The 22,608-nt window shown below is 43.3% G+C and overlaps 1 protein-coding gene across 1 annotated transcript in view; it reads right to left on the reverse strand.

Moving 5' to 3' along the window:
• Positions 1-22,608, reverse strand: part of LOC122804616 (putative RNA-binding protein Luc7-like 2) — a 1,326,948-nt gene that overhangs the window by 498,578 nt on the left and 805,762 nt on the right. The window contains exon 10 of the mRNA XM_044074589.1: positions 8,844-8,935. Within this exon, the coding sequence (XP_043930524.1) occupies positions 8,844-8,935 (92 nt within the window). The remainder of the gene's footprint in view (positions 1-8,843; positions 8,936-22,608) is intronic.

A 22,608-nucleotide genomic window follows, 5' to 3' on the forward strand; every position in this document is an offset into this window, starting at 1 on the left:
TTGTGCTTGTCCTCTGCCCCTTGGGCGCCTGTATTTACCCCTCTGTAGTCTGTCAGAAGCTGGAAAGGACCAATTTTTTGTTGGGCAATTTCTGCTGAAGCGTGGGGGCTGTACCTGTAAGAAATCTTTGACCGTCTGCATAGATTTTGCCTTATCCTCCATTTTCTTTAAAACCTCTTCTGCTTTAACCCCAAATAAGACATCCTGCTGTAAGGGTGCATCTAGTAACTTTGCTTTAACATGATCAGGCAGAGTTTGTTCCTTTAACCAAGCATGCCTATGTATAACCGACCCAGTAACAGCTGCTCTACAGGAAGCTTCCAAGGAATCAAATCCACATTGTAAAGTATGTTTGCCCACCTGTTCAGCTGCATGCAACAGATCCTGCATTTCCTTGAATTCAGACTGTTGAGGGTGCATGCTCATCTTTTGTTTTATTTGAGACATTAGGAATTGCTGGTATTTCAGCATGTGAAATTGACAATTTAGTGCTCTCATAGCTAGAGTAGCTGAGGTGTAAACCTTCTTCCCCCCACCTATCTAGTGCTCTGGAGTCCCTTTCAGAGGGTACAGGATTTTTAGCCATAGATGCCTTAGCCCCTTTGGGACCCTGGGAGATTGTCTCTGGGTCAGCAACAGGGTTTTTGTAAAGGAATTTGTGTGAGTCAGGCACTCTGTAATATCTGTCTGGTTTGGCTGGAGCAGGAGGCAGAGAATCTGGATTTAGACTAGATTCTAAATAAACATCATCCACAATGTCTAAAACTGGAGGGATAGCAAGTGGTCTGTGCTGTGGGAGTAAAAGAAACTCTCTGAGCCTTTTCTTTGAGTCGGAGTAGTCCTGACCTTCCCAGTGGAAATGTTCCCCAAACGGGGTACTTAGCTTGTAGTTGAAGACTTCAGTTCTGAAACTCGAAAACGACAATTTCAGGAGGCGGCTGACCGGCACTTGCAAACTGCTTCTGCTTCGGGCACCGTGCTACAAGAAAGACTGATGTAATGGTGTTGGCTGCATGTTTTATACCCCTGACGACCTGACGTCATGGAAGAAGGGACAGCATCCGACGCAGGACCCAAGACTTTGTTAATCAGGCCGACTGAGGGCAACCTGCCAGCAGATTACCCAAATGTAATGACTACAACAGTGAAACACGAAGAACATCTGACTGTCGGACAACAGTCTAAGAAGTACAAGAAAGATGCCATCTAGACAGGGTAAATGTAATGAAGGTGGTAGGTGGGTGGGAAGAAATACTGCAACGTGGAAGAGAAGGACATCTACGGTTATGGTAAGATTTTGCACAACTAATCTATGTTCTTCTGTTCCCATGTTGCAGTATTCTTACTGTGAGAGAGTCCCACAGCTTAGGATGAGGAAAGGGTGGTAGAAGAAGTTGTAGTTTCCAGGAATCCATGCAGAATTGCCCTTGCAAATCCTGCCCTGGCTCTGGAGACATAGCCCAATTTGCTATGTTTGGTAAAGGTGTGCAAAGAGGATCATGTGGCTGACTCAAGAATGGTGGCTGTGTCCAGGCCTTTGAGGAAAGCTCCAGAAGAGGCCATGGCTCTTCTGGAGTGTGCCTTAACCTTGTAAGGCAAGTCTTTGCCATGGTAAGAGTAGCAGAAGGAAATAGTTTTTTGTATCCAGGGTGATACAGTTTGTTTGGCTACAGCCTTGCCCAGGGCCCAGGTAGAAGGACACAAAGTGCTGATTGGACTTTCTAATGGCTTTGGTTTTGTCCAAATAGAACCTTAATTGTCTGTGGACATCAAGGGAGTGGAGTACTCTCTCACTATCATTCTGAGGAGAGGGAATGATGAACAGACTGATTGAGGGACAGCTCAATGACCACTTTGGGCATGGAGGGATTGGGGCGAAGGGTCAACCTATCTTTGTGGAAGATTGTGTAGGTTGGGGGATGCCATGAATGTAAGCAATTCGGAAACCCTCCTGGCTGAAGTAAGGGCTACTAATAGGACAGTTTTCCATATGCACATCTGCAGAGAAGCAGAGCTTGCTGGTTCAAAGGGTGCAATTGCGAGTTTCTCTAGTACATAGTTTAGGTCCCAAGATGGTGGAATAGGTTTCTTTGGTGGCCTAACGTGGAGAACCCCTTTTAAGAACAGCTTGACATTCAACCTGGAAAGAAAAGTGGATCCAAAGGTAAGCAGGCAGAAATGGCAGATAAGTGAACCTTCACTGAAGAATATGAAAGCTCTGATTTTATGAGTGCGCGCACAAAGCCTAGGACTAGTGGAATATCCGCTTGGAAGGGGTCTCTATGCCTTTGGAGACACCATTTGGGGAACCTTTTCCATTTCAAAACATAGGATCTCCTGGTAGTGGGTTTCCTGGCCTCCTGCAGGATGGACAGCATGCCCCCCCCCCCAAATACCAGTGCCTGAAGGGAATCAAGAGTTTATCACCCAGAGGGTTAAGCTGAGGCATCTCCAGGTGTGGATGAATGAGAGATCCCTTCTGCTGTGTGAGCAGGTCCACCTTATGAGGCAACTTGTGGTGGACTGCCCTTGGCAAGAGACTGAAGGGGGAACCAATGCTGCCTTGGCCAATAGGGAGTCACCAGCAAGATTCTTGGCTTGTTCCTCTGGAGTTTAGAAGGACTTTCTGAATGAGTGGGAAGGGAGGGAAGGCATAAAGGAATAGTCCCTTCCATGAGACGGGCAAAGGCATCCACTCTCCACGCTAGTGGGGAGGGATCCCTGGAGCAGAAAAGCTGCAACTGTCTGTTCTGGGGGGAGGCAAACAGATCTACTTCTGGTGTCCCCACTGGTGGACAATGTCTAAGAACAGATTTCTGTGCAACATCCACTTGTTATGCAGAGAGAAGGATCTGCTAAGGACATCTGCCTGGTAGTTGTCCTGAGATGGAATCTAGACCATCTGCAGTGTGACGATGTGCTGAGAGGCTAGCGTCCATGCGTGCATTGCAGCCTGCAGAGTAGGCAAGACCTGGTCTCCCCCACTGGTTTATTGATGTACCACATCACAGTTGTATTGTCTGTGAATATTTGGATGGCGTCTGGCTACATAAGAGGGAGAAAGTCTGTAGGATTAGATGGAGCATAGTCATCTGCCTTATATGTTGATATGATTTTTCTGGAGGGAGATCTCCTACCTGCACCTTGTGGCCATTCATAGTTGCTCCCCACCATAAATCGGAGGCATCCATATGCATGCATTGTACTGAGTTGTTGGGTTGCAGAGGTAGGCCTGGGTTCTGGTGTACTTGCTGGATCCACCACCTCAACTCTTGTCTTCAGGCAGTGTAAGAAGGGTACCTGAAAGGCCAGGGGGTGGCTATGTTGTGACCAGACATTTTTTAGGCACCACTGAAACTTCCTCACGTGGAGCGTGGCTAGGTGTAGCACAGGGATTGTGGCTGCCATGAAGCCTAGGAGACACAAACTGCCTGGCCGAGATTTGGGTAACCAGGAGGAGTTTGTGGAAGTGGTCAACTAGGGAGGATAGTTTGTCCTGAGGAAGGAAGGCCGGCCTTCATCAAGTCTCTTCTTGTCCTGCAGCCCAGGAATGTTTTGTCTTGGGCTGGAGCAAGGGATGACTGCCAGGTTGAGAGCGAATCCCAAGCTCTGGAGCAGGGACATAGTGAATAGTAAGTGTTTCTTGAGAATGCTTTCCTCTTCTGCTAGGATGAGATCATCATCTAGGAAGGGGTAGATTTGAATGCCTTTTGTTCTGCACTAGGCTACTGCTGGGGCTAGGCACTTTGTGAAGACTATTGGTGCAGTAGATAAACCAAAGGTCAAGGCAGTAAATTGAAAGTGTGAAGAGGGTTCAGCAAAATGCAAATACTTTCTCTAGTGTGGCTGGATGGGGATGTGGAGGTATGTCTCCAAGTCCAAAGTGGTCATGAAAGCTTTGGGTGGCAGTAGTGGAAGACGGCATTGTAGTGATAACATTCTGAAGGAAGGGACCTTCAGAGAAAGGTTTAGGAAGGACAAATCTAGGATAGGCCTCCAAGGACCATCCTTTCTTTGGCACTAGGAAGAGCCTGGAGTAGAACCCTCTTCCCTTCTTGGCCTGAGGGGATGCTTTCTATGGTCCCCTGCGCGAGTAGCTCTTGGATAACCTGAGGAATTAGGTGTAGCTAGTTTTTGGGTGGGAAAGGGATGCCTTGTGGAATGGGCCTTTCCTGCCAGGACATGAAATACCCTTTTTCCACTACTGCCAATACCCAGCAGTCTGAAGTGATTTTTTTTTTCAGAGGAGTAGACAGTGAGAGAGGTGGGATGAGAGGGGGAGGTGGTGGAAGCAGTCGCACATTATTGCTTCTGTCTTGAAAGGACTGCCTGGTGGTAGGTTGAGCAGGGATTGCCCTTGGGCAAGATGCTTTTCTAGGCCCTTTCCTGTGTCTACAGGAGGAGGAGATGGTGGTGGTTGAGGCTAAGGCCCTTCTGACAAAGGTGATCTTAGTAGGGTAGTTTCTGTAAAATTTGGGGAATGGAGAGACCAGTAAATGTTTGAGGTCCTGGAGCTCCTTGCTTTTTCCTGGAGGCTTTTGAACAGTTCAGCAGACTGTTTGCCAAACAGGAATTTGTTGTCAAGTGGTGCATCTAAGATTTTTGTTTTAAAACCTTCAGGAAGGGGCTGAAGCCTAAGTCAGGAAAACCTGTGCAGTACAGAAGCTGAAGCTGTAGACCTAGCAGAGGCCTCAGATACATCAAAGCTGCACTTTACAGAATGTCTGGCAATCTGTGAGGCCAAGGACAACTTAGATGCTACCTGAGATTTGCTAAAACAGTTAGGCATGGAGGAAAGCAAAGAGGATGCCTAAGAACCAAGTCTAGGGCATATCTGACCATGTGGGTATGATAACTGATAACCTTGAAAGCCAGTGTGGAAGATGTGTACATCTTTTTCCCCAGTCTGTCCATGACCTTGCTGTCTTTGTCTGATGGCAATAGTGAGGAAGACGGTATTAACCTGGATTGTTTGTCAGGGGCCATTGTAATGATTGCAGGATCTGCCATTGGTGGCTTAATGAGGAATTTGTGCTCATTAGGGACCTTGTAGAAGCAGTCTGGTCTTTTGGGAGCTGGGGGCTGTGATTCTGGGGTCTTTAAGGCGGATGCAAATGCATCTAGATATGCTGGAATCACAGGAGAGATAGCAGAGGGGGAGGGTGACTCCACCTGAAGTAGTTTAAAATATCTCTTTTGAACCTCTGTCATCGGAGTTGCATCCCACTTGAAATATCCCTCATTTTAGTAACTGTTTCCCCAAAGGAAATGTCTTCAGGGGGTGAGTCTCCCTCTAGGGAGTCCTCATCTGGGAAGTAGTAATCCAGAGGGGAAGATATCTGGGAGGTGTAGATAAATTCATCTGAGGAGGTAGAAGAGTAGTCTTCCTCCTGGGTGACAGTGGGATGAATGGAAGCAGCTGAGGCTAGCCTGGGGCTGAGAGCAGGCAATGTGGCTGCAGGAGAAGCTGAAGGCCTTAAGAGCCATAAAGGCCTGAACTAAAGACTGAGAAAAGATATGCCAGTCTGGTTGGTCCTCAGAGAAAGTAGACAGATGCTTAGTTTTTTTACTTCCTCTTAGTGGAAAGAGGGCCGAATATCAGGAGTCTGGCCTGTAGGAGGGGATTCTGATTCCTTGATCATGGGTAGGCATCCAGCAGAGCATGATTCTCCCTTGCCTTCTACCGAAGCAGATGTCGGAATGACCTCCGATGACATGCCTACCGGTGTTTCCGGAGAGGCTTCCAAGATGGTAGTCACTGAAATCGCCAGTTCTAGCGGACATCCCTCAACCCATAAATCAGTGGCTGGCAGAACGTCTGACAACTGAGGGGCAGAAGCGGTAGGCCTTGCAACCTTGGCCTTCTCTTTTTAGGTGGCTCTGCCTCAACGGCCGACTCCAAATCCATACATGGGGCTAAGTGCTTTAATCGCTGATTCTCGAGATAAAGTTTTAGAGCTGCCAGATGACTACGAAAAGTTTTAGGTATGAACGACTGGCAGATGCTACAGGTGGTGTGATTGTGTTCTTGGCCTAAGCAGAACAGAAAGTTCATGTGAGTCCTTCTTTGGAATCTGATGTCCGCACCTACATTTCTCCTTTCTAGCAGACATCAGCTAAGTAATAACAGCAAAGCAACCAAAACTCAAGTAAGAAAACAAAATTTCCCCAACAGGGTAATTATCTGAAGATGTCCTCAATGGCGTGGAGTGAAGTGATAAATCTGACATTCGACTGCAGCAGAGAAGTTCTGAGGTCTGTGCATGCAGACGCGAAATTTAAGGCCCATGTTTAATGGCCCTGTGTGCAACGTCCCATGCACCTGGCAGCAACCAGGCTTAAGCTTCTGCATAGGAGCCGGATGTTCGGGTCGCCTGAGGCAGAGGATCTCGCAGTAAGAATACTGCAATATGGGAATAGAAGGGCATCAATATTACTAGAAACTTGTGCCTCCCCCCCCCTTGGGTACTTCCTCTATGACCGCTTGAAGAAGTTGTTCTTGCAAAGGAGGTTAAAACAAATGTCTCCAATCTCAGGGTACCAGAGGGATACCCGAGAAATGTGTTCTTGTACCAATATCTTAAGCATCCATTTGTTTTCTGTAATTATCCCCCAGTATTTAACAAGAGTCTCCTAACTAGCCTTTGACAAGTGGCAAGAGGTGGTGGTAGGCTGGCAGCTTTCTAATTGTTGGGATTTGAGAGGGATGGGACACAGCTTCTCCCTCTCTGGGTCTAAGCGCTGATGGTCCCAAAGCTTTACCTTTTATTCATCTCAATATTTTTTCTTACAGAACCTTACTAATTTGGTATTTGCCTTTTTTCTGTCTTTGGTAGAAAGGATAGCTTTAGGTAGGGTAGTATCTACTGTAATTTGGTGAAAAGGAGAGAAAAGCCTGCTTTGACAAACTGAATAATCTCCCCTTTTTCTTCCAGTTTCTTGAAAACAGTTCCTACACGGGGGGGGGGGATTGGATATGGAAGATAGCTTACTAAATACTGAGGCAAGACAGTCAACCTCTGCTTATGCTTGGATAATGGACTTAAGGCTTGTGATATGAAATTCAGAGGCCTAGGGACACAGGCAGTTACCAAATATCTTTACCTCTGGACCAACAACCTCCTTATGAACAATAATGGAGTGGATGCCATGCTCTCCCCTCAACTGTAACAATAAATGCACTGGAACCAAACACCAGTGGAGATGTGTCTAAAATGACCAGCTTCAGAAGGGATTTGGCTCAGCAGGATATGAAATGAACTCAGCACTTGGTGGCCTACCAAGAGACCATGCCAAAAGTGTCAGTCGAAGTAACCACCGTCAGTCTCTCAATATTCCTTCACTTTCAGGTGCTTCTCTTAATGCACCTCTTTCTGGAATGGATAATGGTAGAGGATTTGGTTGATGCCATAGTGGTCAAACGAGCTGCATAGCTTTTTCTGACACATTCCCAGGGATATTTTTGCACTCCATTTGACTGCCTTTGAGTTGAAGGTTGCATTAGTCGGGACAGCTGTGGCTACACAGTGCTCTGTCCCAAGCAAATTACACAACTGACATGGGTTAACTGCTTTCCAGAGTCAAGAAAATTACTAACATCGTCTGTATTTTTTTTTATAACACCTAACAAAACCAGATGCCCAAAAGCTGCACTAGGCATGCAATAAAAGTAAACATTATTCATGGCAGGGTACTTGTCTGGGAAATTTGGAAGACAGTTTGATCGATGATGCTTTGGAATTATGCACTGATCTTTATATGAACTACTTCAAGAAATACAAAGACAGGGGTATATGCTTTTATCCCCTCTTACACCAATGATGCCCAGGAGGAGGGCATTCAATAAGTCTAAAAGGGAAGATGCTACGCTTCATCTGGTCTGACAATTGGGCCTTAAGCAAAAAAGTCACAAATGTCACTACTGCAGCAGTATAACACATGATGAGCATTCAAAAATCAATCAACACGTTGAAAGACTCAAAAGTTCAGAGACTGGGATGCAAAGCTTTGCACAGCTTTCTTTAAAGGTGTCCGCCATCCATAAGTAGATATCAAGTCTCCAGTCTCTACTTAGCAGCTTTGCTAACTATTTTTAGTGCATATGGTACCAAAATGTAACATCCAAAGACAAAGGCACTTTCTGAAGGTCTAAGGGCTCTGTATATAGCTATGCAAACTATTCAGTTCTGTTTTAACAAACTTGAAATCATTAATACTTTCTGAAAGGAAACTAGACCGAACTAGAGAAACTACTTGGTAACAAAAAATGCAATCAACTAATGTTTCTGAAGTGCCTAGAAAAATTTAACACTGTATGAGACAGCACTACTTTTAACATGGGGTTTAAGCTACCTGATCCCACAATGCTGACACTAGAATCTATACTCTCAAGACAGATCAATACCTTAAAAACGCAAACACCACCAAAGAAAACAACTACACTAAAACGACACGAACAAATGGCCAAAAGAGCCAAAAAATTCAAAATACTTTATTAAACCAATCCTCTTAGTGCCTCGGCACACCAGCCTTTACAGAGTATTACAGAGAGAATGTGTTGATTGACCTTTTTGGATCTTTTAGCTATTTGTTCCTGTCGCTTTAGTACAACACATTAAAACCATCTGAACAATGACTTACATTTAGTGAATACAGGTTCTAAATTAAATATTTCTACAATACAGTTCACACTGAAGAAAACTCATCATTGTAATGATGGCTAAATAAATCGCTTGGCAATTCCAAAAAAAAATCCCTGACAGTCCACATCTTGTACTGTCAAGTGACACCTCTTAAAGAGCAATTTCTGCTTCCAAACTTAAGTTAGAACAAATAAATTTTACCTTCGCCTCCTCTCCCGTTCCTCCCTCTCTCTCTCTTCTCTTCTTCTGAGGCGGTCTAGATTTCGTTTCTCTTGTTTTTCTGCCACACGCTTCTACAATTTAAAAAAGCTACACTGAATACACATTTTCAATTTTAAAGTTCATTTAATTATGCTTCCAAATTTCTCACCTGAGATACCAGTTTACATGAAACATTCAAATCTAATACCAATAAAATATATTTCTTTTAATTACTGCACTCCATTTCTACAGCAAATCAAAGCAGTTAGGCCTGCACCAGTGGTGTAGAGGGATAACAACATGCCTGCACCAGTGGTGTAGAGGGATAACACACACTATAATTAGCAGTTCAGGCATTTGATGGCACAGGCATGGAGTTGGAACCATCTCAATCTTGGTCCTTGGTGGAGGCCAGGAATGGGTTGCAGCACTGCCCCGGGGCTGTGGCCAAGTCACTGTGGAGGTGGGGGCAGCACCCCAGCAAGACCTATTGTATACCCTTCCCCAGGATGTAAGGGGTATATGCAAGTAGTGGAAGTTAGGACTATTACAATGAATATTCACTGGCATCAGAATTATGCTACCCACAGCGTGCATCAATCTCAATAGCCTCAAACATGTGTCAGAAATAGTCCAGGGGAGACCAGTCAGGTTCAGAAGACTCACATAACAAGGATAGGCACCTGGACACTTGGGGGAGCAGCTGAAGGTCAGGTCTGTGGAGCAAAATACACCACCCACCTCAACTGTTAAATACAGTTGTGTTAGGTACTTAAAACAAATGCAAATTTATTTATTTTATTTTACATTGGTTAACCGGGAAAGTCCATCTGGACATGTGTCCTTTTTCAATGGAGGACCGGGGAGAAAAACTCCAATATTAAATAGTACAAAGTCTTTAGTACAGAGAATAGTTAACACATTAAAAAAAACATTAAGTTGCTACATTTTCTAATACATCAATACATTTTATAACACAGAGTAGATAATTATAATAAGACTATTTACAACAGTAATGGGTCATAGGAGTGAAAAAACAATAGGAATTATAGCAACATTTAATACATTCTGAAGAGCTGCACTTAATTTCAGTATGTAGAGTTTTCAAACAAAGATATGTCAGTGCGGTTGAACACTGGTAGTAGACAGAGAATACGTCTGATATAAGAATCAATAAGGTATTTGTTGAGTGGTTTCAATGTTTGAGGGGATGGTGTAGTACAGGAGGTTTGAAGTAGCTTCACTGTTGCAGTAATTACTCTTGAAAGCCCTTCACTGCTGGAGTCTTGAGGCTGGCCTGAATACCATAGACTTTCAGCTTATCCCAGGACTTGCAGGATGCCCTCCCTACAGACATCAAGCTATAAAGGGACATTAACTGGCACCATCTTCATGTCTTTCTTTCCCTTGACTGTAATCACACTCTACAGGGTACCCAGGACAATGAACTGCGTGGATGTTTCCTCAGCTTGCAATCGTGCAATGAGCAAGGGAGGAGGACCTACCTGGGGTGTTGGACTGAGGGTGGTGCAGGATGACAGCAGCAAAGTCTACCTTAGAGGCAGCTGCTAGGTGGTGATATTTGGAGAGGGGGTTGCTGGAGGCCCAAGTGAAGTGAACACTCATCTAAAGAATGCAGTGGTGGTAGCAGTTACCGTGAAACTTGATTCTTCAGGTTCTGGCTTTCCACAGCAGAAGGAAGTGCAACTGGCAATCCATTTAGATATGGTCTTTGTTCACAGATCTCCATATCTTTGGCAAATGCTTCAAAACAATTGTTCAGATTTTCTACACAGTTTAGACCTATTCAGATAAAATCCAAGTTATCTCTGCACACCCAGGAATGCAGATGTTTTCCCCTTTATTCTCTTGAAATCAGTGAGGTTGATGGACAGATTTAGGAAAAGCTCAGACACCACTTTAGGCATAAATGTTTAAGTCTAGAGTGTGACCACAACTTTATAGAAGACCAGGAAATGTTCTCTACACAAGAACTTGAGTTTAGAAATTCTTTTAGCAAAGGTCAGAGCCACTAGGACAGCTGTTTTCTAGGTGATCATTTTAAGGTCAACTAAAGCAGCAGGCTCAGAATGAGTGAGGGTCAGATTTTTCAAGACATGTTTAAAATCCAGAACGGGAGATGGCTCCTTGCTAAGTGGTCTTGGGTGCATGATTCCTTTGAGAAACTGCATCATGGCCTGGTTCCTTGCTAACTGGTTTTGGGTGCAGGATTCATTTGAGAAACTGAATCATGGCTTGGTGTGAGAAGCTGGTGAAATTTAGAAGTAGGCAAGCAAAAATGTCAAAGGCTTGAATTTTAATGCATGTGTAAAACAGTCCCTTCTTGTAAAGCTCAAAAGGTAGCTAAGACCTACGGCAGCCTGACTTGCAGTGGCTATCGACTTTAGTAAGGCAAAAAAATCAGGTCCATTTAGAAATGCAAGACTATCTTGTACTTTGTCTCCTAGCTTCTTTCAGAATGCGCAAGACATCTTCTGAGGGAAACTGCCTCAGAGTACAAGCACTTGACTAGATCATCCACCTTGCCAACTGCACTGCTTCCAAGTGAGGGCGTATTGTGGGCTTAATTATGCCATGGTTAGAGGAAGATGAGACCCAGTAACTAAATTGTTTACCTCATCTCCTCCTGTCTTAACTGCAATGTCTAAAATATTTGACATCTACATAGGAGAATAAAAACAGCAATGCAAACACTTCTAAGCAACAATTCTAAACCTTTGACTTTGTTGCAAACTTGGAAGCCATACATATGTCCTTTCATTGCTTATAAATTGCTTTCCCAGTCTCCCTTCTCAATCTTTTCTATCCTCTGACTGATTTTTATAGTTATCATGCAATATTTTATATGCCCTACTAATCATCTTCTTTTCACAGTAGCTTTACTTTTAAATTCAACTGAACACCCTACTAGAGCAGGTTTCTCACTCAGGATGCCAATATCCCTTTCTTTTTGCCTATACTCTGATATCAATACCAAGTAGGAAAGGCAGTCTCTAACCTCAGTCTAACACTGCTCTTGGCTCCATTCCACTCTTACTTTCCCCCATCTAGTTATTTGCTCCCAACACCTTGGTTCCTTTGTCATTTCCAGTAAATTCCAACCCACTCTTGCCCATTTTGCACCACTACTTGAATCATCCCTACTGGCAAAATTTTTGTCCATTCCTGTGTTGGCTTAGTTTTTAGAAGAGTTTCTACAACTTTATGAACTATTAATAAAATACTCTGCATAGCTGTTATTTTCTCCAAGGATCTGCATCTATAATCTTACTCTCTCCTAATTTCTTGACACCCCTCCCCCGAACACTTCATCGTCCCTTTCCATTCTGAATTCTAAACTTAAGCTTGTGTTATGTCACTAAGCCTTAACTGTGTAGTTTTAAAATATCTTTTCAAATGAGGTAGTCCTAAATCACCTAGTTCTACTGGGAGAATCATCTTATCCCGCATAATCCCTGCCCTCTCTTCCCCACCCAGATAAATTTCAACTTATTGTCAACTTCTCAAACGGCTGATATGCCTTGCCTACAACACTAATGGGACTAAACATTTTTACTCTTTATATCTTACTATCCATATCCAACAACAAAAGCTTCTAGTTTCTCAGTTTTTGTATTATATTTTGGTTATTCTCTTCCCACATGTCCTTAACTGCCATAACATAAGTCTTTCTAATCCATATAACTCATCTTATTGTGTCCCTATAAATTATGGATATTGCTGAAGCAATTCATGTGTGGGCATATAATTTATGGCTACAGCCTTTGTTTTATCTTCATTAATAATCAATTGTTGGGAAGGTGGCCTAATGGTTAAGGTGTTTGCCTTACAAACACAAGGTACAGGGTTTGAATCTCACAGGGGATAATTGGCTAGGCTTAAAATGGCTCGCATGAATTGTGTATCCTAAAAATACAGGAAAGTCTCAAAATGTTCCACAACAATGAAATGTCCTTCTCTGGATTTATCAAGTACAAAACAATATATGCATATAAAGCCACCTTTTCTTGCTTTCCCTTCACAAAACAACAATCTATATGTATCAATTTTGGCAACAACTTTGACATTTTTTTTAACACTTTACAACTACGGTTTAAAATCGAACTAGGCTTATACGAGGCTGAAAGATGTCTACCCCTCTTTGGGTAACACAGCCACCACAGCTTTCTTCCAAGATGCTGGTGCTTCCCTTCCTCTTAACACTTTTAAACAAAATATTCCAGATCTTTATCAATTTCTTACCTCCTACTTTCAAAACTTCTACAGGAATATCATCTGTTCCTGGAGACCTCCCTGCCGAATGACTATACATTGCAGTTAAGACAGGAAGAGATGAGATAAATTATAGAGTCTCATCTTCCTCTAACCTTGGCATAATTAAGTCTTCCAAAAATATTTCCATTTGTGCTCTTTGTTTCCACATACTTCTACTTTATAAACATGTTCATAAACCTTCTGAAATCTCTCTAATACCACTATAACACCTTAGGTTATTTTTCTTATAGGTTCATAGCTAAGTATTAATTAGCTCTCCTTACAGACCATTTTAAGCTTAGACAACTTCCTTTTTTATCCTCAAATTACCCTTTCCTACTTGGTTAAACACTGGCATTACCCATCCCATGGTCAATGATTATATAATACTCCTAATGAGAATAACTGGGATCATATCACAGTTAATTTGAGGGGACCCATGCATGGGATTAAGCATTTAGAAGCTGCCTCTGTCCATTAGTAGTACAGGGGGCAGTCCTACGGTAAATCTGTTTCCCATCTACAGATCCAAGCAGCGCTTGAATATGGACAGGAATTAACTTTCTTTTATGTGGATAGGGAGTCTGCTCCAGAGCAGTGGTATGTTCTACGAGATATACCTGTCCCTCCAAATTTTTCTGTTGATGTTGCAGAATAGGTATAGATTCCTAGACAGAGCATTCCTCATGTCATTTGACTTGCAGGTGTGCAGTAAATCCATCAGTATTGGGTCGGAGGAAATCTAGTATGCAAGAGGCACACGTTGCCTCTTAAAAGTCTGTAAGGTACATGGTACAGTGGGAGGGTTATGAATTGGGTCACTGTAGGACATGTTTAGGCCTTGTATCCTTTTAGTAAGGTATCTCTGTGGTCTTATCAGTCTGGTTTTAGTAAGGTATCTTCTCGTCATGGACTGCCTAAATTTGGTGACATTCCTTTCAACTTTCTGTTACCCAAGTCATTCTGCTAAAAGTTTTTGTGCTTTGGCATTATCCAAAATAATTGCTTAAACTGCAAAACTTTCTAGATTCATGCACATTAGCCAAATACTCCCTTATTTTCTATTAAGCAATCTGCACTTGCTCCTTCTGTAAAGATTCCCCTTACTCTGCAACACTTCTAACTTTGGTCAGTTCCTCTAAATAATTCTCATTACTTCTCAAAGATATGTTTTATTTCTACCCTGTTTTTAAACCCCGTTTTCAATTTACCCCATTCATTAGCTATCCCTTCTGAATAAATTTCCATCTTCACTGTTGACTCTCGAATAATTTCCACTAGCCATTCTTTGAATCCCTCTCTTTTGAGCAAGTAGGTGCAAAACAGCCGGTGTATTAAATTTTTATTTCACTACCCTGTAGTTTATCTTAGTTTTTAATGGTGCATGCTCTGAAACAGTTATTAGATGTCTATCAAAGCTTTCAATTAAAAGCACATGCTCCTGTAAAATATAAATATTCAGTCTAACCCAGTTACTGTGGGATAAAACGTCAATTCAGAGTTCCTACTACTGACTTCACATATTCCATACTAAATATTTTATTAAAACTTCTTTAGAAATGTACCTTCTTTTTATATATATTCCTGTTTAGGTCTCCCTGATACATCCTCACTACTGCAAATCAAGTATCGGTCCCAAACTACAAGTAATACTCCCTGCTGAAAGCAATTGTTTCTACCAAAATTTTCTTAAGCTCCGCAATAACAGTTTTTGGTAGAATGTAAGTACATGCCAACATAATCCTCCTCTCTTGCCAATAGCCTCTTACTACCACAAATATACCATTACTATCCCTTCCTCTCTCCTATCACTACTGGAGCCCCTCTATAATCAGTACTATTCTCCTTTTCCATTGTTCCAGATACGTGGCTGAATATCCATCATGAAATCCTTTTCTTTGTTAAATTTACATGCTCATTTATTTCCAAATGCGTCTCCTGCAGCATTGCCATTCACACACTGCATTTTATAATGTAATTAAAAAGTACAGTTTTGTACCTACCATAAATGTAGATGTTCGAAGATCCACACTGCTGCAGTCCTAACACTTGGGTAGTCCGCTGTCCCAGTCGGCCCGAATACCAAAGTATAAGGCTGACGTCGGTCAAGGCGCATTAGTCTGACGTCAGGACGTCAGGGTACAAATGCGCATGACCGACGTCATATCCTCAGTCTTTTCTTGCCCCAGATGTCAGAAGACCCTAAAAAGATAAGGCCAAAACCAAAAAACACCAAACACTCCTGTACCAAATATATGTACAATATATACAAATTCACAGAAGTACAACCCCACCCACACAACCACCCCTAAACACAGAGGGAAGGAGGGAGGTAAATTGGACTGCAGCAATGTGGATCTTGAACATCTACATTTATGGTAGGTACAAAACTGTACTATGTTCTTCATCCCACATTGCTGCAGTCCTAACACTTGGGTAGAATCCCAAAGCAGAGGTAAGGGAGGCTGGCAAATCATAAAGAAGCTGGAGCTGTCAACATGCCCTGCAAAATAGCGTGGCAAAACCAGCCCTAGATTTAGAATAGAGAGGCAGGTGGTAATGCTTAGAGAAAGTATGCACTGAACTCCAAGTAGCTGCCTCCAAAATATCCTTAGTTGCCACCCCCCTTAGAAATGCTGTTGAAGTGGCAGTAGCCCTAGTGGAATGAGGCCTAATCCCAGCTGGAATCTCCTTGCCATGATGGGAATAACAAAATGCAATGCAAAACCCAATCCACTTAGAAATAGTTTGTTTTGACACAGGCTTGCCCTGAGAACTCAAAGCAAAAGAAACAAACAACTGCTGAGACTGCCTAAAATCCTTAGTCCTGCTTAAATAACGCAACTGCCTGTGTACATCTAAAGTGTGCAAAATCTTTTCCCCCTTATTTTGGGGATCTGCATAAAAAGTAGGCAAATGAATAGTTTGGTTTAAAGCCACACTAGAGACCACCTTAGGCATAAAGGAAGGATTAGTACGTAATGATACCCTATCCTTATGGAAAATCAAAAAAGGCTCAACCGCCATAAGGGCCTGCAATTCAGAAACCCTTCTTGCAGAAGTAATGGCCAACAAAAAAGCAGTCTTCCATGACAAGTATTTCAATTCAGCAGTAGCCGTGAGGCTCAAAAGGTTGTAGAGTAAGTTTCTCCAACACAAAATTGAGGTCCCAAGCAGGAGTAGGAGCTCTACGTGGGGGTCTTATATTCTTTGCCCCTCTAAGAAATTGCTTGAACAAAGGATGAGAAAACAATGGTGGGTCACAATCATAGTGAGCTGAAATCGCTGCAGCATGAATCTTAATGGAAGAGAAAGACAAACCTTTGTCCAATAATTCAGTAAGATATTGAAGAGCCACACTCAAATTAGGCTCAGAAACCTCCAAATCCTTTGCTGCACTCCAAAATAAAAATCTCTTCCATTTTTCTCATGATACTTTCCTTGTACTAGGTCTTCTGGCTTCCATAATCACATTCAAAACCTGTTGAGGAAGTTGAGACCTGCTGTGTTTCAAAACAGAATATGCCAGGCTGTTAGATGAAGAGAGTGAAGCTTGACATTGAGTAGATGACCGTCCCTCTGAGACAATAGGTGTGGAATCAAAGGTAAAGGCCATGGAGGCTTCCTTACCAGACTCCTCAGTAATGGGTACCAGTGTTGCCGAGGCCAATCTGGAGCTATTAAAATCATCCTTGGCTTGTCTTGTCTGACCTTTAGGAGTACCTTTGGGAGAAGAGGCAGAGGTGGAAAGGCATACACATGAAGATTTTTCCAACTGAAAGAAAGAGCATCCACTTTCCAAGCTGTGTGATGAAACCTTTTCGTGCAAAACTTTGGCAGCTGGTGGTTTAGTGGAGAAGCGAACAGATCTATGTCTGGAGTTCCCCATGACACTGTCAATTTCCGAAATACATGAAGATCCAGTTTCCACTGTGGGGATCCATGATTTGCCTGCTTAACACATCTGCCAAGGAGTTCTGTGCTCCCGGCAGAAACCTTGCCTGAAGAGTTAGTTGCAAGCTGAGCGCAGTCTCCCACAAAATCATTGCTTGCCTGTATAGAGGATAAGAATGTGTTCCCCCTTGTTTGTTGATGTACCACATGACAGTTGTGTTGTCTGTTAGAATCAACACCTGCCCAGGAAGAAGTAACTCCTTGAAAGCCATTAATGCAAACTGGACTGCTAACATCTCCTTCATGTTGATATGTAGATGCTGTAGTCTGGCAGGCCACTTGTCTTGTATCCACTTTCCATTCAGATGAGCTCCCCAAGCTATGTCTGAGGCATCTGTCGTTAGAATTTGACTCGCCTCTGGCCGGGTCACAGAGAGTCCCTTGTTTAGGTGACATTCCTGAGCCCACCACAAAAATTCCTTTTGAATGCAAGGTATTATTTGAATGACAGTGTCCAAATCCTGGCAGTGCTGTGTCCATACATTTTTGAGATACCATTGCAGCTTCCTCATATGCAGTTTGGCATTGGGAAGCACCAGAATACAAGATGCCATGAACCCTAAGGCTTGAAGGACTGTCCTTGCAGTCAGCCCGGACTGAAGAGATAGTTGATGGAAGTAGAGACAGATTCTTTTGTTTGTCCGGGGTTAAAAAGGCCATCTGGGTTGCTGTATTCAGTCTCACACCCAGAAAGCACATGTCTTGAGAGGGTACTAGACTGGACTTTATTTCGTTCACAGAATACCCCAGGCATCTTAGCACTGCTATCACATATTCCAAATGTTGAAAAAGGTCTTCCTTTTCTTGAGCCAGAATCAGGCAGTCGTCCAAGTAAGGATAGATTTGTATTCCTTTTAGCCTGAAGTAAGCTATCACTGGAGCCAGAACTTTTGTGAATACTCTGGGCGCAGTAGATAAGCCAAAGGGCAATGCAGAGAACTGATAATGAGAATTCCCAGCTCGAAACGCAGATACTTCCTGCAACTTAGTCTGATAGGCACATGAAGGTAAGCCTCCTTGAGATCTAAAGTTACCATCCAGTGATCTTTTCCCAGCAGAGGTAAAAGCTGTTGTAACGTCAACATTTTGAACTTGGGAATGTCCAGATAAGTGTTGAGGATAGATAAATCCAAAATTGGTCTCCACGTGTTCCCCTTTTTGGTACTAGGAACAGGCGAGAATAAAATCCTAGGCCCCTTTCTGGCACAGGAACCGCTGAATGGCCCCTATTTGGAGTAACAGAGAAATTTGCTTGTGAGCCTCTTTTCTTTGTAGAGGAGGAATGTCTGGCATGCCTTTGAAAGGAGGCAAGGTATGGAAATAAAACCTGTAACCGTGGTGAATGATATCTAATACCCATCTGTCTTGGGTAATTAAACTCCAATTTTCTTTGAAAAGTGCCAGCCTTCCTCCCAAAGGTGCTGCCAGACGAGAAGGCTCTGGCAGCCGAAAAGGCAGGTCATTGGGTCTGTTTACGAAAGGACTGACCCCTGCCCTCACCAGAAGACTGAGCAGGTGAACTCCCTGTTCTAGGCCTAAAAGAACCTTGAGCTCTGCCCCTACCACGTCTAGACCTACCCCTAGACTGGGAATCATAAGAAGGATATGTCCACCCCTTAGTAGGCCAATTTCTACTAAACTTGGGAGGCTGATCCTGCAAAATATCTTTAACAGTCTGCATAGACTTAGCCTTGTCCTCCATTTTCTTTAAAACTGCTTCCACAGGCGAACCAAACAACACATCAGATTGTAACGGAGCATCCAAAATCCTTGTCTTAACATGCTCAGCCAAATTCTGATCCCTCAGCCAGGCGTGCCTGCGAAGAACAGAACCAGTGGCAGCCACCCTCAAGAGGCCTGTACAGCATCAAAACCACATTGCAAAGAATGCTTACCCACCTGTTCAGAAACATGAACTAAATCCTGCAACTCTTTACACTCAATACCTTCCGCCAGAGCATCCACCTTAGACTTCAATTGTGAAAGGAGATAATTTTGGTATTTTAACATGTGGAACTGGCAATTCAAAGCCCTCATGGCTAAAGTGGAAGAAGTATACACCTTCTTTCCCCATCTATCCAAAGCCCTTGCCTCTTTATCAGGAGGAACAGGATTTTTAACAACAGAAGCCTTAACACCTTTAGGCCCCTGAGAAACAGTTTCTGGGTCTGCCCTAGGACTCTTAAAAAGATACTTATGAGCTTCAGGCACCCTATAATACCTATCCGGTTTAACTGGGGCAGGAGGCAAAGAATCAGGGTTCAGGAAGCCTCTGCAAAAACATCTTCCACCACATCCAGAACAGGAGGTATAGCCAAAGGCCTATGCTGGGGTAAAAACAAAAATTCCCTAAGCCTTTTCCTGGAATCAGAGAAATCTTGACCTTCCCATTTAAAATGCTCCCTCATGGAATGAAGAGTCTCTGAAAAAGAGAAATCCTCAGGAGGAGAAGCCGAAGGAGTAGAATCATCTACATCAGAATCAGAATAAGGAGGATACTCCTGTAAGTCTTCAGCCGAAGACTCAGAAGCCTCCGAACATTGCTCAAAACTCTCAAGCTCAGGTTCCACCCTAGGCCTCTTATCAGGAGGGGGCATAGAACCTCTAATCATAGTAATCAAATCTTCTGCCATTTTAAGCATATGTTTCTTAGGCAGAGATCCTGAAGAACTAGGAGAAACACCCACTGAAGTTAAACCAGGCCTGCCTCTCGAAGAAGCCTTGGAAACAGAAGGGGAGGGCCTAACCACCTTAGGAAGGGAGGGGAGAACAGCTACCTGAGAAGCCCCCTCAGCCTGGCCTGCCTCCTGAGAGGCCACATCTTGTAACAATAAAGTCTCTCCCTGAGACTCCAAAGAAACTTCTGGCAGAACCTCCGGCTCCACCGAGCCCTCTAAAGAACCGACGTCCGGGACAGACGGTTCTTCCAACCTAGGCTTTGCTGTTTTGTCCTTGCGCTTTTAGATTTAAGCGGCCGGAGCATCCGACGGCATTTTATAATTACAACGCTTCCCAAAAACTAACCTGGCACAGTCTAATCTTCTCTTTATAGTGCGTTTGTTAAATCTAGCACAAGAGCGACATCCAACAACGTCGTGCTCAGGCCCTAAGCAAGGTATACACAAGGTATGGTAATCCCTATGAGGTATCTGTTTCCCACAAGAAATACAGTTATTCACTTTTTCTGACATCCGGTTAAATACTGAGGCAAGAAAAAAACAAAATATTCCCCAACGGGGTACTTAGCCAACTTTGATTCGGTCTGAAACTCCGACTTCAGAAAATTTCAGAACGCCAACCTGCACTCGCAAAACTGCTTCTGCATCGGACCATGCGGCAAAAAAGACTGAGGATATGACGTCGGTCATGCGCATTTGTACCCTGACGTCCTGACGTCAGACTAATGCGCCTTGACCGACGTCAGCCTTATACTTTGGTATTCGGGCCGACTGGGACAGCGGACTACCCAAGTGTTAGGACTGCAGCAATGTGGGATGAAGAACATCACCCTTTCCTTTTTGTCTGTACCTGCAAGGCCATTTATATTCCAAGATATTATGGCTAAAGTAGTCATTATGTTAAAAAGCTACTGTTTCCACATATTACACATGTTTTTTGAATCTTTACTGCCTCCCACTGAAAACATTTGCTAATGGGGAAGAAACAAGCTAACATATTTACAGATATGCTTTTTCTCATGGCTAGGTAGGCATCCCATGGTGCACCAATAAAATCCCCATATCTTGTTTGCTGCTAACCAAGAGAAAAAATAACAAATATACAGAAAGAAGCCAATACTAAAAGGTCTCCAGAGAATAATGAAAACATTTTTCTGTCTCCAGCTACTTCCAGGATGGGGTTAGGAGGGTGAGTTCATAAGAATGAAGGGCAAGATGGACTATAAACATAGAACGTTATGGTGAGTGCATAACTTATGTTCTGTAGTCCTATCTCGCCTTCATCCTTATATATGGGACAGCGTCCCTAGCATCTTTATCTTGGGTGGCTCAAGGAAAAATACTCCTGAGTACCGTGGAACCAAAGGATGCTCTATCCCTGGAGGTTAAATCCAACTTGTAATGAGTAATAAATGTGTGAGGGGTAGCCCAAGTTGTTGCTGCACACACATTATCAAGTGGGACTCTGGCTTGAAAGGCTGCAGAGGTAGACTGAGATCTCGTAGAATGAGCCTTGATTTTGAAAGGTAAAGGTCTACCTTCAGAGGTGTAAACATAAGCTATACAGTTAGAAATCCAATTTGAGAGGGTCACTTTGGAAACTGATAAACCTGACCTGGATTGGGAGAAGTAAATAAATAATTGATATGATTTCCTGAATTCCTTAGTCCGGTGCAAATAAAAACGTAATTGTCTATGGACATCCAAATGATGAAACCTGTATTCTGCTGAGTTGGAATGATTTGGGAAGAACACCAGAAGTTCTACGGATTGATTCAAAGTGGAATGGGAACAGACCTTGGGGACAAAGGAAGGATTAGTACGGAGAGATACTCTGTCTTTGTGAAAAATCAGGCAAGGGGGTTTTACAGACAATGCTTGTAACTCTGACACCAGTCTGGCTGATGTGATGGCCACCAAAAACAAAGTCTTCCAAGGCAGAAATTTCAAAGGGGATGAATGAGAAGGCTTAAAGGGCGGAGACGTCAGTTTGGATAACACAAAATTTAAATCCCATGAAGCAACAGGTTCTTGAAATGGGGTCTTAAAGTGGCACCTTTAAGGAAGGTTTTGCACAGCGTACGTGACATCAGATTAGAATCTTGTATGCCTAGATGAAAATTAGAAATTGCCAATAGTAGCAGCCACAGATCCCTGGTGGAAAAGCTCAGACAGGAACTCCAAAACCATCAGAATGGAGGCGGTATAAGGGTCAGCATTCTTTTTCTCAGCCCATATAGAGAATCTCCTCCATTTACTGGAATATAGTCTCCTAGTGGAGAGTTTATGAGAGGACGTAAGGATACGAGTCACAGAGGGTGAGAAGTAGTGAAGCCTGACTAGGGATGGAACTGGAGCAGCCAAGCTGTCAGGTTGAGGGTGTGTAAGGTGGGATGAAGTGAGCCTGACATGTTGGTCAAGAGATCTGGAACTGGGTCCAGAATCCAAGGATAGTCTAGGAGAAGAGGCCCAAGAAAGGGGAACTAAACCTGACGAGGCCAGTAAGGAGCAATGAGGATCAGTTTGCTTCCCAGCTGTTTTGCTTTCTGAATAACCTTGGGTATGAGAGGAAAAGCATAAAGGAGACCCAGGAGCCAATCGTGAACAAGTTTGTCTCTCAGTGACTTTCACAGAGGGGGGATGAGGGAGAAGTAGCTGCTGCATTTGGCATTGTTCGGGCTGGCAAAGAGATTGCAGCAAGGCTGTCCCCATCTGCAGAAAATTTGCTCTGCTATTTCCTGTTTCAGAGACCACTCGTGAGGCATCAAGATTGCCCGGCTGAGCTTGTCAGCTATCACGTTGGTTGTCCCTGGAATGTGCGTTGCCACCAGAAAATGCTGAGAAGATATCGAGAGTGG

Source organism: Protopterus annectens, chromosome 1.part1 (assembly GCF_019279795.1).
Source record: "Protopterus annectens isolate FY-2018-M chromosome 1.part1, PAN1.0, whole genome shotgun sequence".
Lineage (NCBI taxonomy): Eukaryota > Metazoa > Chordata > Ceratodontiformes > Protopteridae > Protopterus > Protopterus annectens.